The 14,522-nt window shown below is 46.4% G+C and overlaps 4 protein-coding genes across 5 annotated transcripts; 2 read left to right on the top strand and 2 right to left on the bottom strand.

The window, feature by feature from the left end:
* Positions 1 to 52: 52 nt before the first annotated feature.
* On the bottom strand, positions 53 to 5,534 carry LOC6547626 (VWFA and cache domain-containing protein CG16868). Its single transcript, XM_001974854.3, has 6 exons — positions 5,286 to 5,534; positions 4,897 to 5,228; positions 4,076 to 4,835; positions 3,347 to 4,021; positions 2,703 to 3,284; positions 53 to 2,634 (listed from the first exon to the last, which is right to left on the bottom strand). The coding sequence occupies exons 2-6, from the start codon at positions 5,215 to 5,217 to the stop codon at positions 572 to 574; spliced, it is 4,401 nt and encodes a 1,466-aa protein (XP_001974890.2). The 5' UTR covers positions 5,218 to 5,228; positions 5,286 to 5,534; the 3' UTR covers positions 53 to 571.
* A 534-nt stretch (positions 5,535 to 6,068) lies between these two features.
* Positions 6,069 to 6,693, top strand: LOC6547592. Its single transcript, XM_001974855.2, has 2 exons — positions 6,069 to 6,083; positions 6,142 to 6,693. Exons 1-2 carry the CDS (start codon positions 6,072 to 6,074, stop codon positions 6,691 to 6,693), a joined length of 564 nt encoding a protein of 187 aa, XP_001974891.2. The 5' UTR covers positions 6,069 to 6,071.
* Positions 6,694 to 6,857: 164 nt separating this feature from the next.
* LOC6547593 (pro-resilin) lies at positions 6,858 to 10,376 on the bottom strand. Its single transcript, XM_001974856.3, has 2 exons — positions 10,262 to 10,376; positions 6,858 to 8,001 (listed from the first exon to the last, which is right to left on the bottom strand). The coding sequence occupies exons 1-2, from the start codon at positions 10,265 to 10,267 to the stop codon at positions 7,354 to 7,356; spliced, it is 654 nt and encodes a 217-aa protein (XP_001974892.1). The 5' UTR covers positions 10,268 to 10,376; the 3' UTR covers positions 6,858 to 7,353.
* LOC6547594 (casein kinase II subunit beta') lies at positions 8,043 to 8,943 on the top strand. Of its 2 annotated transcripts, none has more exons than XM_001974857.3 (2): positions 8,043 to 8,712; positions 8,772 to 8,943. In XM_001974857.3, exons 1-2 carry the CDS (start codon positions 8,162 to 8,164, stop codon positions 8,878 to 8,880), a joined length of 660 nt encoding a protein of 219 aa, XP_001974893.1. In that variant the 5' UTR covers positions 8,043 to 8,161; the 3' UTR covers positions 8,881 to 8,943. The 2 variants fall into 2 exon arrangements, with proteins under 2 accessions (XP_001974893.1, XP_026836754.1); XM_026980953.1 differs by having other exon boundaries at positions 8,788 to 8,871.
* Positions 10,377 to 14,522: the final 4,146 nt, after the last annotated feature.

Genomic DNA, 14,522 nt, shown 5'->3' with positions numbered 1-14,522 from the left:
AACTCAATCGATTCATCGGATCGCTCTGGATCAAGGTTAAGATCTTGTGGGATTCTGCAAAATTTAAACACTTTATTTGAAACGTACAATGCTATTATAGATGTGTATTACTAAAGTCAGTAGTTAGTAACTCTGTGGTCTTAGGGGCTATTACAAAAAACGGTATACGACATGGTATCTTACAATCAGACAAGTAAGTACATTTCTGTGGTTGGTGCTTATCAAATAAATGCTAAAAATATCGGAAGTATATAGCTGCACATAATAAGTAGTAATACTTTTTGCAATAAATTACAGTAAAATACAATACAATACAATACATCGATCAAAAATGGCAGAAACAATGTCATCACTTAATAGTTGGTGTTCATCTCGTCCTCGGAGGCTCTATTAGATACAGATGGGCCAACCATGGAGGCCACCGCGAGCTCACAAAGCACATAGCGAGTTTGGAATGCGGGCCCAGCATTCTGGACTGGCGGCAGTTGAACTGCCCATTTGGAAACTTACAAAACTATATTGGCAAACAAGCGGACATCTTACGCTCTAAAACTTAACAACGCTATGTGGACTACGATTCGGCAGTTTCCATGTGCCGGTGCACCGTCACTGGTGCCAGGATGTAGTGTGGCCGGGACTCATCCACCTCGAGGGGCAACGTCGTCTGCCCGTAAACACCACCTGCCGGCGGTCCGCGACATGGCGAGGGCGTGGCCTGCACCTGCTTGTAGCGTTCCGTCTTTGAGGTCGGCTGATTGCTCAAATAGGGATGCGTGTTTGGCTGGGAGGAGGACTGCTGGCGATTCGTGGGACTCGATATGGACGTGGATATGGACATGGTGTCCGACTTGCTGTGCCGCTTGTCGTGCAGTAGCAAAGGTTCCGCCAGCGTGAAGCACTGCTGGTCAGAGCTGTCCTCGTGCGGCGTCATTGTGCTGTAGCCGTGATCCGACTCACCGTTGGGTGGCCTGCGATAGCTACTCCCGCTGGAAACGTGGTAGGGCGAAATATCCGCCGCGTGCATCAGCTGTCGCTGTGCAGATGCGTGGTCGTAGCCACCACCAAGAGGCGGCTCGTCATGCGCTTTGCAATCGTCAAAGTTGAACCTGGACAGTGGCAAGCCATAATTCTCTTCCTGCACCGAATCCACATAGAAGTGCTCCTGCGTCTGGGCATCCAGATTGTGTCTGTAGCAGTAGATGGCAAACCCTATCACCATTACAAGGACCACAATGGCTCCTCCCAGCGGACCAAAGGCAGAGTAAGCGTGCTGCTCTCTCTGTGGATTGTGGGCGGCCAGCAGTTCCATCTCGTCCAGTTCACCATAGGGCGTCAGGGAGGCAAGAACTCCGTTGAAGCAGCTCGCCTGGGACGAGCAGAAGGCGGTCGAAAAACTATTGCCATCCACATCCAGCTGGCACCATTCGCAGCCCATCACTCCGAGGCATTCCCTTTGAGTGGAGTATGTTTCGCATATGCCAGCGGAACCGGGACAATTCGGCAGAGCGCTAAGTAGCTGCGTGGTCGGTGGAAGTGCAATGAAATGTTCACTTGGTGGCGGACAGTAAGGGAATTGTCGCGTGTAGTTGGCAAAGTACATGAGAGGCGATGGTGAGCTGCTGTCTCCGACCATTGGGCACTCGCATGGACACTCACAGTCTGTTTGGTCCATCCGCTTGCAGTTTAGACACTCTCTATCGATTGTGCTGCACGGACAAAAGGCGCCGCCATCGCAGCTGGAGTTTAGGACGGCGGCGAATAGATTGCTGCCGCGGATCAGGGCAATCGCGTACTTGGTTCGCTCGCCGTGCACCACGTTGCCCAGGATGCTGGACAGAGAGGTGTTAAAGGCGTAGTAACGCTGCAACGTGCGATTTTGGTAGCTGGCACAGCCGAGTTTTCGTACCAACTGGCCGTGGTTCAACATGTCGTTGGCCAAATACGATTCCTTGTGAGTGAGGTGCTCATGTGGACGCCGCTGATTTTTCGTGAGTGTGGCGGGTTGCATCATGCTCGGGTGGGCCAACAAATATCCTTCGTGCTCGAACAGCAGACACTTTATGTGTGGCAGCTGGCAGATCGGAGTGCCCTCCAGGATCAGGCGATAGTAGAAGGCATATGGAACGTCCAGGGCTACCACTGCTACTGGTCTGTCCTGCTGGGCAGAGTGCAGCGCATGGGCCTTGCCTTCAAAGATGGTGTGCGCAATTGTGATTATGTATCCAGCTCCACCGGCATCCAGATACGGAGCTGTGCTAACAATCTTGCCCGGCTGCGCCATTGCCTGTCGGAACCATGGCCGCCGTGTTGGATCATAGCTGCTGCTGAGCAAGCAACCTGGGAACAATTGCAGCACCCCGCTCACACTGGCGATGTACCGTCGAATGACATGGCTACGGAGTGATCCCCTTGCGTCCTGGTGCCGGCGCCTCAGCTGCTGCATCGCCTGGTACAGAACACTCACCTCGTGTCGAATACTGGGACGCAGCCCCATATTGGCCAGCAGACCACTTGAGTCGCGAAGATAGGCCATTATGGACTCCACATGTCGCAGCTGGGTGCGAGGCCTGTTGTTGTGAAGGAATCCGAACGGAGACTCGAATGCGGCAGCACTCAGGAACAGAGTTGGAGCATCTGGAAAATTTTAACATATCATATTATGTTGTAACGTTCAGACCTATTAGAGTATCATTAAAACTCACCCATTGTGGCTATTTGTCTGAAGTAGCGACAGGTTTTGGGCGGCGCATTGCCGCCCTGATTTAAGTCCAGACGATGATAGAGTAGGTCCATGCTCTCGCCGTAGTAGCCGGGCTCGTAGTTGGACACGGTGTCCTTCAGGTTATATCGTTGCGTGGAGGAAACATTGCGCAGAGGGTCGCCTCCACTGCTTACCAGGCACAGTACATAAAATCCCAGCACGGATTGCCAGTAGTAGGTACGCTGGAGCCGCTGTCTGCCCACATAGACATCCGTAGTGACATTACCGCTGTCCTCGCGTAGAAGGCGGTCCCGTATATGGCTGGAAAAATCCGTGGCGTTTTCCAGATAAGCGATGTTTACGGGATATGAGGTCTCGCGCTGAATGAGCGGTCGCGGGAAAGCCGGATGAGCTAGCGTATTTCCCGTCGCGCGATCGAGTAGAAAGGCATACCCTAGGCCCTGTTTGGAACTGGATGTAGTACTGGGGTAGTTAAGTAGATCCTCGAGCAGATCCGACAGGTACAAGTTTACTCCTACAACACCGTAGGGAGGAACGGCATGCGTGATGGAGACAAGAACATCTGCAGAGAGGCCAAATAATGATTGTGATTGTGTAATCAAGTTTAATTGTTTTTGTACTCACCTCCGCTGTCTGCGTCCACAACTGGAGGATGAACTTCTAGCGTATCGCTCAAATATCGCTCTTGAAAGAGCTGTCCAAATATCCGTGAACTCGTTTGGGGTAACGTCGTCTCCGCGTGCATTTTGCTGAGCACATAGAAGCGTCCAACCAACTGAGACGCCGCCTGTCCACTGGGCCACCAACTGGCCACATCGATCTCGTACTTGGTGTAGTTCTGAGTGGCCACATCATTAAGGAATTGCTTTTCATACATAATCCGCTTTTCGTCGAGCACCACCGCACATGTGTTAATAATAACAGGAGCCCTAAGTCGTCTTTGACCGTCGGCCACTACTCGCAGTACTGCCATCGCATCAGATAAGTTGGTCAGGAGACCACGAGTGATGTAAACGAATTCTACTGGTTGATCTGCCGTGTTTATCATTCCCGACTGTTGCAGTCGATGAAGTAGCTCAAAGGAGTACTCAAATCCCAAGGAGTGGTTTGTTAAAGCTTGCGCCCGGCTTAAGTTGTTAATGTAGCTAATTATTTCCTCCTTGTGCGCGCGAGTTGCACTGTAAATGCCGTGGCCAGCCTCGGCGGGAAAGGTTTCTAGAGACATAAAGTTCGCCTCACTCGAAACCGTCACCAGTGATACTTTATCCGTATCCTCCAGCAGTTGAAGCATTTCGTGAACTGAAAATAAAGACAAATTATTTTTTTGCCTTTCAACAAGAATCAATAGTTTACCAAAGCTTTTTGAGAGGTCGAATAACTCCGCGGTTAGAGCTGATCCGACGTCGATAAGGAAGAGCACAAATTTTTGCTTAATAGCTGACACGTAGAGCTGACGAAAGTGAAGGCTGGCAGAGGCTCCATCCGAATTGGACAGGAAATATATATGTTTAAAGTGGTTGCCACTAATTGGCTTGCTATTCGAATTTTCCGCATCGCTTCGACTGAGCCTGCGCTTGAGTAAAACTAGTTGATTCGATATGTAGCCATTGACAGCCAAGGAACGGGCATTGTTCTCATTCAGGAAGGTAGCGCGTGCATCATCCGACTTCAGATAGTTTAGTATTTGAATCTGCTGCCTGTTGTAGTGAATTGATTGGGTCGACGAGGAGCCGTACTCTAAGTCCGTTTCGTAGTCAGGTTGGCAGCTCTCTATTTGGGTGTTCAAGTAGAGCTGCATATGCTCATCGGTTGTTGAGGCCGTGTTCCGTGCATGTAGATCTTCCAGCTCCATTTCTAGATCCATTTCGCTCTCAGACTCCTCATCCTCGTCGTCGTAGCTGTATTGCCAGACCTTGGTGAGGTTGTAGCGCAGGAGTTCGCGCAGTTCCAACACCACGTAGGTGGCTTTCTGGAGTTTCTTGCTCAGACGACTGCTGAATAATTGCAAATCCCGCTGCAGCTGGGGATTGACCAGGTTGCTATCGTTGTTCGGAGCCTGACGCGTGTTTGGAGCTCCGTTGGCGCTGCTGAAGTGCATGGAGTCGAAGATTTCCTGCACGCATATTTGGGCATTAAAGATGAGTTTAAAAGCTCAAATAGTATAGATAACCCACCTGGATATTGGCCACCCTCAGCTCCGTATTGCGAATGTTCCGCAGCTTGCCCTCCATACTGTGTCGCAGCTGCATGGCATTCTGCTGGTTGTGGTGCACGAAAAACACGCTTCCCGGCGACTGCTGCAGGGGCATGAAGCCAGGATCCGTAGGCACTTGTTGGTTGCTAGTTGAGTTGGCCATGGCCAGAGGAACATGTTGACTGCTAGTGGGGCACGCCAGCACTGCCAGGACGAGCAGCACGGCGTTTAGGTGGCAGTTGGGCCACATGGTTTTGGTGGTTCCGGCGGGCTCCGTGGCCACTGGCGCATAATATTGCATTTACCGCATATCTGGAATACAACCAAATGTTGGAATTAATTGCTTCGTCCTGCTGAATTCTGTATTACCAGGTTCTGCTCGAGCTGCACGCTGATTTGTTTATGGAATTTTGTCACATAAATCTCGCTGATTTCTCGGTGTTAGGCATAGTAAGCACGTGCACATTGCTCACTGGCTCTGATACTGCAACTAATTAACATATGTACGCATTTATTCCTCAAATTAAGCAGTTAAATTACAAATTTTTGTCAATGTTTTCTCAAAATTCCACATGCACAGTGTGACCGTCTGTTGTACATTAAAAGGCCGTAGGCGGAAGACACAAAATGCTCGACGCAGCAGTGTGGCTGCATATTACAAATAAATTTGAAAGGGGTCACCCTAGAAATAACGTATTTTCAAAAAAATTAAATTTGCTGAGCATGCATTTACTCAATATTCTTGAAGAGCATAGTCACTTAAGTAAATAATAATTACATTCAAATCTCCTTTGTTCTATTTTCCTTGAATTCTTTAGCAATTCATCGCTACTTGGTTACTTTCCCTTTCACTTTTTGGGTGCATCTACAAGTTGACGAACGTTAACTAACGTATGTGGTCGAAACCAAATTTGAGCCTTTGCCAATTATTCGCTCATCCGTTGTCAAGGTTGTGTGCATTTGATTCTTCTTTAGTTTTGTCGGCTGGATACGTGACTATGTTGTCTGAAGATGGAACAGATGCAGTCCAATTGGTGTCAGACGAACAAGGTGCGTGTCCGGCATGATAAATATTGCAATGGTTCCAATTGTTCAATATAAAAATGAGCAAGTCCCAAACACTGCACCGCAGTTTCAACCGAAACGTTCATTAAAATGGTGACAAAGGTATGATGTGGAGTTATTTAATAAAAATTGAATCGTAAATCTTATGGCATTCCTAAAGTTACTTCTACTGTTGCCAATTTTGGCCATTGTACGAGCTGAAGTAGATTCCACTGGTGGACGTACAGCACCCTATGCTCCAGCAGGGTGGCATCCGCAGATTCCGTTCAACTTACCTAACGAATCTGTGCTTCCTATCCAAGGAGTGGAAATCACAAAGGCCCGAGTGGACCAGTTTGAGCCAGTGGAAAGACCCCAGCCAAATTATATTCCTCCGAAACAACTGGATATAGCCAACGAAGAGATTATTCCCATCTCACGACCGTCCAACCAGTACGGTCCGCCTGATCCGAAATTTAAAATCATTTATCCCGACGATGAGGAGCCAGTAACTTCACAAGATATTAAAGACAACCAGCAGCCCAAAATCAGAGAGGGACGATACTTCGTCATTTCGCAGGACAATAAACTACAAAGGGTTACTTTCAGCTCGCAGCAAGACGAGAATGCAGAGGATTTTACGGCTCAATTGACTTACTCCACTGTGGGACAGCTCAAGGATCCTGTATATCGATACAACAGCCAGGGACAACTGGAGAGGGTCCTCAAGTAGGTATTTTACATATAGTAGCTATTTGGAAAATTTTAATGGTATTGTGCAATGTATTCAATTCTCAGAATTGATCATGTAAATTGCTTGCAATAATACATTTTGTTATGTACTACACTCTGAAAAATTATAAAATATTTTTTCATCAAAATAAAAAGACAGCTCGGTTTTCCTTTTTGACTTTGTTTTATACAAAAATGCTTCTTTATTCATTTAATAATTATTAAATATACACAAAAATCTCATAAGTTCGTTTCACTTTCGAATTTCCATTTTCGTTTAAAAACTAAATACAATCCTTATGCATGTATGTATGAATGCGTAATGGTCATGGTGTGTGTGAGTGGTGTGTGTGTGCGTAGACTTACACAAAATGAAGGCGCTTAAACAAAACAAAACGGCAAGGAGTTCCAGGCGTAGAGACAGGAAACAGGGGAACGAACGGCTGTGAAACGGAAACGGAAAGGAACGCGCCTGTCTATGGCAAAATGGCGGACGTCCCACTAATGGGATACACAGAGATAGGTATATGGATAGGGATAGACTGACTGCGATCGCTGGCCCTCTGGCTGGATGTGCGTTTAATACTCGGCCAGCGATCCCATGAAGTAGACGAGTATAGTTGCGGGGTCGACCTTGATCGGGTATCCTCACTCCCCCATCTTAATAGCCATTGAACTTGCCCTGCTGCGCGTTGCTATCGTAACCGCCACCGTTGCGACCGTTGCCGTTTCCGTTTCCGTTGCCGTTTCCGACCTGCTCGTACCGGATGGTTGGACGGTATCCATTCTGGTCGGCCTCGTACTCGACAATCTGTTTGCGACCATCGGGCAGCAGGACGTAGTAGCGGCCCACGGCAAGATCGCCATCGCGGGACTCCATGTGTCCGAAGTCATTGCCCGACTCGTAGTCCTGCACGTCGTACTTGAACTCGTACTTGGCCGGTCCGTACTGCTCCTCATCCCGCTGTCCGTATCCGTTGCCGTTGCCGTTGCCATTACCGCCGCCATAGCCGCCGTTTCCATTGCCGCCCTTGAAGATGGCACCAGTCAGCGCAGGAGCACCATATTGACCCTGGGGAGGAGCGATGGGGGCGCCGTAGCTGTTGCTGGGCGCTCCTCCATTGCCGCCGGTCCGCTGGGGAGGCAAGTAGTTGTTCGACGGCGACTGGAAGCCCTGCGTGGGCGGCAGGTAGTTGTTGGACGGCGCCTGGGGCGACTGGTTGGGGGGCAGGTACTGGTTCTGGGGAACTGGTGGCTCCGCATGGGTCCAGGCAGCCAGGCACACGAGCAGCGCAATCGACGTAAAGGCCTGGGGAATGGAAACGCATGTGATTTTTAGGAGATTTTTGAGCAAAGCAAGCCTTGACAAAACACTTCGATTCGGACAGCTGTCATTCGAAATTAAATACGTTGTATTGTTAAGCTGGTGTGACTTTTACTGATTAAATTGAAGCGAAAGTGAAGCAGCTATGACCGATTCGGATGAGACTTCCTGGATTCGTTGGTTTTGCAAGCAGCGGGGCAACGAGTTCTTTTGCGAGGTGGATGAGGACTACATTCATGACAAGTTTAATCTGAACTTTCTCGATTCGAACGTGAAGAACTACAGATGTGCCTTGGAGGTGATCATGGATATGAATTCGGGTTCAGCCTCGGACGCCCCTGCTGAGCCGGAACTGGAGGCCAGTGCAGAGAAACTGTATGGTTTAATCCACGCTCGCTTCATCCTAACCAATCAGGGCATCGAGCTGATGCTAGAGAAGTACAACAAGGGAGAATTTGGGACGTGTCCACGCGCTTTCTGCCAGAGTCAGCCGGTGCTACCCATTGGGCTGAGCGATAATCCCGGCGAGGAAATGGTCCGCATCTACTGCCCGAAGTGCAATGATGTTTACTTTCCAAAGGCGGCTAGACACTCGAATCTGGATGGAGCCTTCTTTGGCAGTGGATTCCCTCATATGCTGTTCATGGTGTATCCGGACGCAAGGCCAAAGCGGACAAAGCAGAAGTTTGTGCCCAGGTGAGATCGGCCTGTGTCCCTACGTTAAAATTCTAACTAATATGACAATGTATTTAAAGGCTTTATGGTTTTAAGATCCACCAGAATGCCTACCGAACTACGGCTGAGATCCAAAAAGATATAATGATGGCGCCAATAGGAGAGATCGATACCCCAACCCACAACTGATCCCAAATGTGAAATTCCTCATGTAAAACCGTGGTGTACTCCGCGAATAAATGGCCACTGTTTGCCTAGCTCTCAACAATAACAATAACTGCTCAGGCTGTGACCCGCTTGACAATCTTTTGTTTGGATTTGATGGCCTGCGAGCAGGCCCAGAATCGGCTTTGTCTTTCCCATCTTTACAGCATTTAGCTGGGGCATATGCAAATCTGTGGTAATTGGGTCCCAGGTGAAGCTCCCATCGGATTGGATGGGATTGGATTTGGCTGGGCAGCAAGTGAAGGGCTGATCTCGTGCTTGCGCAATGCGTCTGAATGCTAAGTATACGCCGTGTGGCGGAGGCAACCTGTGGGAGAACCTCTTCGGCTCAGGCTTACACAACTTATTTCCGAATCTTGTGCAAAACATCTTTTGGCCGAGTGTTTAGGCACAGGGCCGTCAATGACTTTCATGCTTCATTGGCGTTAAAATGCTATGCTTTTTGGCTGCGCTTTTGTCTGTTTTTTTATCGCCGCCTGGTCATCTCCAGACTGCCTTACTTGGGCATGTCCAGTAGTTCTTCTTCCGCCACTTAAAGTTTCTCTAATTTATTCATTGCAAAATGACCCCAAGCAGCGGCAGCTGTTGTTGCTTCTGTTTGTTACCCACACCCTAGAAATGTACTGGGAACGCTGGCTACAATTGTTTCCCAGGCGGATGCTATCGGTGTTCTGATTCCGCAACCCACAGAAAAAAATATAAAAACAGTAGCTATCCCCAACAAATTGATGGTTATCTTAACCGCGATGATGGCAGCGTATGAAATTTATTATGCGGATCTCCGTTTGATTAATCACCCTTCTGAACTTGATTTTTAATATGGCTCAAATATTAATATTTCATGTCTTCTCCTTCCGATTAGCTGATTAAGTGCTATGTGAGACAATGAACGCTTCATTAGTTTGATGAGTTGTTTTATTGATTGATCGATCTATTGCCAAAAACGATTTTAAATGAGGGCTATTGATTGGCTAAAAATATGAATACAAAATTCGAACATGTTTTAGCACCTTTGCAATGTATCATTCTAAGAATTTCTAACGCCACGTTATTTGCAATCTTGAATATCCTTTGAAAATGTAATGAAAAGATTGAACAGTGTCTGATAAAGGACCTATATTGAAAGAACTGCTGAAAGAACTCCTTTGTCTCACACTTAAAAGTTATTAAAGTTTCATATCCTTTAGTCCTATCCTTTCTCGAATACCACATGAGGCATTGTATTTAAACCTATATTTTTTGACTTTGGCATCTTATTTATGGCTGCCCATATCCTTTTGTGAGGACTTTTTTCACACAGCACACCACTTGGCACTTGACTCGAGAGTTCTATTCGGCTATATACCTTCATTTTGTGTTGTCTTTTGTTTGGGATTTTGGCACACACGAAAACGGTTTTTGTTAACTTTGCTCTGTTGGCTGTGTTCTTCTTGCGAAGATGGTTGACTTGATTGTGATACTGAAACAATTTCGTAGGCCAGTATTTATATTTGAAATGAGCAGCATGCGACGCTGCTGCGTCGACGTCGACTTCAAAAAATTGCGCGCCAAAATGTGTTTCTTTTGGTTCAGTTTAGTTCGTTTTTTCAATATTCGGTTAGACGAAAAAAAATGAGTGCCACAGCCGAACGAGCACTTGAAAACATTACAAAATGTTGCAAAGCACACGGAGCTGAGGAAGAGCAAAATGTGCTGCTCTCGGTGGTGCTGAGAAAAGAGGGAAATCGCTAGAGGTGGATTTGTTATAGTAAACTAGTTACTTTGAAAATTAAAGCGCCAAACATTTTGACGAGCTGGCTTCGTATCTGCGGTCGGGTTCGCCAAATGAGCGAAGATGAGTACCAAACATCCAAACAAATGAGACGAGGGAGTACCGCGCTCCTGCGGCTGCAGGCCATAAACATTTGTTGCCGCTCGTGTAATAGCAGAAACACTTATTTGTAATGGAATTAGTCATGCAGCAGGCAGCGGGCAGCGGGCAGCGACGTCGACGGTAGCGTCCAAAAGCCAAGTGAGCGGAGGCAGCTGCTCCACGCATCTTCATCGCGGATCGCAGGCTTCAGTCGCGCGGCAGCTTCAGCGGCGGCCGCCTCGAAAGGCGAAGCAGAAACAAAAAACTCAGGCAACGAACTTGCTGCAGGCAATGCTGCTGCAAATTGTTTTCCCTTAGTGCGTGGGAGTTTTCGCTGGGTTTGGTTCGGTTTCGTTTTTCGGCACAACTAATGAGCTGGATTATGCCCCAGACTTCACAAATGTGTCCGTTTGGATTGGCGTTGACATGGATTCAAGTCGGATAAGCTGCAATTGAGATGTGAGCACAGCGAGGGAAAAAGCGTTTTCAGATACGTTATCTTCCTGCTGGGAAAGATACGCTCTAGTGTCGAAAATGTTGATTGTCGTTAAACAGAAGATTAGTAACGACTTATAGGTGCTATGCGAAGCAAAATTACTTAACGATCTCTAGAATGGGAACATTCGGGGAAATATGCCTCAGTTAAATGAGGTATATTTGAAGCTACGTTTAGTAGTTTGTACATTTATTATAATGTAGCTTCTTTAACAATAAATTTTTAGAGAGACATACGTTTTAAAATAAATAACATATTTTTTTCCTATTATTTCATTTCCTGCAAACGAATTTAAATGTGTTTGCTCAACAGTTTTGGATATTTATTTATCCCATTAAAAAGTCGATTGCATAACACAAAGGAAACTTGAACTCTTTAAAAATGCTTGAACACAATACTTGACAACAGGGAAAAGTAACTCAATATTTTTATTGCCATATTCAATGTTCATTTAAACAGTGGGCGTAGCATCCATCACGATCAGCAAATATTACTTTGGTCAATTGTCTTTTGGCTCATTGGTTGAATGCGTAGCAAATTTGAGTTTCTAGCATTTTGTTATAACGGACCCTGCTCATTATGCGATTTGGCACGAGCTGACTTTCACATTCGATAATGCCAAGTTTATGAGTTGTAAATTCAAAGGCCATGCCAAGCCACGCCCCAAATGAGCTAGAAATTAATGAGGGATTGAAGGGATGGGGTGGGATCGAATTGCTCCTCGCTGCGTATTCCGCAAAGTGATTTTCAGCAAGTAATACTCGACCTTGCCACAGACCACAATAAAAATAAATTGGAGAGTTTACTGCAAAGCCTTGTAATGACCAAGATCATTTGGAGTTATGTTTGCAAATATGCGAATGCGAAAAACTCAAATAAACAAACAGAAATTATAGCAGAGTAGGGAAGACTTGACTTCATAATGGCTAATATGAATCTTGAATTGTAAACCAAACAATTAAACAAAACTTCGTTTTGCCGCATTCCTTGTCTCGGAAGCCAAAACTGAAATTCATATTCAATAGCACTCCATGAGCGACTTGAAATCTGTTTTCGGTTTTCAGTGTCTTCTGCTTGTTTTTTTGTAATCATTTTTCCAGCACATTAAAAAATCATTTAATTTCCTGCATCGGCTAATTTACATTGAACGTGCCAGACAGAGAGGCCATCTAGACGAAGTTGGACTTGGAGTTGTACATGGCGATGGAGAGGGCGAGGGAAGCTAATGGCACCCAGCCAGGTGATGATGCGCCAAGTCGAAAACACTGACGATTTGTAATTTCTGATGGCTGCTCTAGAGCTTCGAGGGGGGCGGACCTTGAAATACATACGTATCCGTATCTGTATCTGCAGATTCGAATCTATGTTTGCTTTGTAACCTAGAATGCGGACGAGTGAAGCGCCGCCAACGTGTAATTTAAATTAAGCTACGATAATTTCTGATGCAATGCCCCCAAGACGGACAGAATCAATTAATGCTTCTTTTATTGTAAATTGCGCCTCACTTTGAATATGCCGAGCCACTCAAGATGATGATATTTTGAGAGCAATTTTGGATTTGTGATCTCTGTAGCTCCGAGTTCTTCGCACACCGACTGCATTTTTGGCACGATGCGAAGGTCGCTGCCTTTTGCCAGAATCCGGAGTAAAAGTCGATTGACTCACACACAAAATTGCCAAACTTTGACATTTCGAGCTAAAGTGAACTGAAATGGATGTGAGTAAGCGGGGTGTGGATGAATTATGATAGGGACGACTATAAGGAAACTACGGTTTTCATCAACAGGTTCTAAGCAGAACTTATTTATTACGAACGATTTTAATGTGCAGCTGACACCAAAAGGAATATTTTGCATTACCGATTGAGGAAACAAATAACTTAAAAAGGCCATAAAATGTTTGTCTAACGTGTTAATTAAGAACTTCCAAAGCCATACCGGCAGTTATTGATAACATTCCGTCAAGAGACGAAGGCACGCGAAGGTCGCACCTGGGAATCTGAGGCGCTCATCCTCCACGGCTCCACTCACCTGTGGCATTTGAGCGATGGACTCGATCTCGATCGCTCTGCACCTCAATGGCTGTCATAAAAGACGCATTCACAGTGCACTCCATACTCCATAAAGTAATTACGCTCACACAGCCCCCTTCTGCAGTTGGCCAAATTGCCAAATTAGTTGCTGCTAGTGCAGCTCCATTCAGTGGAGCCCAACTCGCAGCTCTCGGCTCTTAGATCTCAGTACTCGGCATAATTAAAACGTATGCGAAGCAATTAAACTTGAAACAGAACGGTGGGGCAGAAGAAGCTGGTCTGCGAGCAGTGGCACGGGCATTCATATGCGGCTAAATCAGGCGCAGCCAGGGGAGTGATGATTGATGTCGGCTTACACTCAGAAATAAATCAGTGTCCGAAAAAAATTCGTAATTTTCCATTCTTCACCTAACTGGCAAGTGTAAATTAAATATAATATTATGAAAGAATTTAAACATAAATACTTTTAAACATTATGAGCCCATGAAATCAGGAAAACAGTGAAGTCTTTAATAAATGTAGTCTACCTGACCCTTTAATAACTTGCAAATTAACGTCATGGATTTCTGTTGGTTTTTCCATATCACTTATATGTTTTCATGTGTACGCACACGTAACCAAAGCAAATAAAAGCTTGTGACTAAACATTGCATTTTGTGGGCGATGGGAGCTTGGGTCCTGTGATTTATTTACGGCCTCAACGGTCATAAAGATGGTTCCCACTGCCAGTCAAGGCAGCAATAATGATGATGGTGTTGCAGCTACCGAAAAATTTGCCTTTTGTTCGGGATTGGTGTGCAGCGCACTTCAGTCACTGTTACACAATTGCGGAATTGGCTTGAGCCACATTAGATGGCCGAAATCAATTGAAGAACCCTCGATGAATGCGTGCCACGTTTGTGGTTTGCCCCACAGGTCATCGGATGAATGGTCCATTGTCTCTGGCCATGGAATGCCGCAGATTGCACAGCGATAATGTGCCGGAGTTCGCGGCTAATCCGCTGGCCAAGTGTGGAGCTACGTGTGGATCAACTCGACGCCACTTGTAAGAACTTGAGCTCCAACTACATCCTCTTGCGTGGGGGTCAACCTGTTTCTGTTCGTGCTCGTCGGGGGTGGGGGCCATTTGATTGGCACTTTCTGTGGGCCTACCCACATCCACATCAGCACCTCGATGATGAGCATGTGCTCTCGGAATCCAAAACTGAATCAGCACACCTTTTAAT

The sequence above is a fragment of the Drosophila erecta genome, unplaced genomic scaffold (genome assembly GCF_003286155.1).
Source record: "Drosophila erecta strain 14021-0224.00,06,07 unplaced genomic scaffold, DereRS2 tig00000092-arrow-pilon, whole genome shotgun sequence".
Classification (NCBI taxonomy): Eukaryota; Metazoa; Arthropoda; class Insecta; order Diptera; family Drosophilidae; genus Drosophila; species Drosophila erecta.
This window is presented reverse-complemented; position numbering and strand designations above follow the sequence as displayed.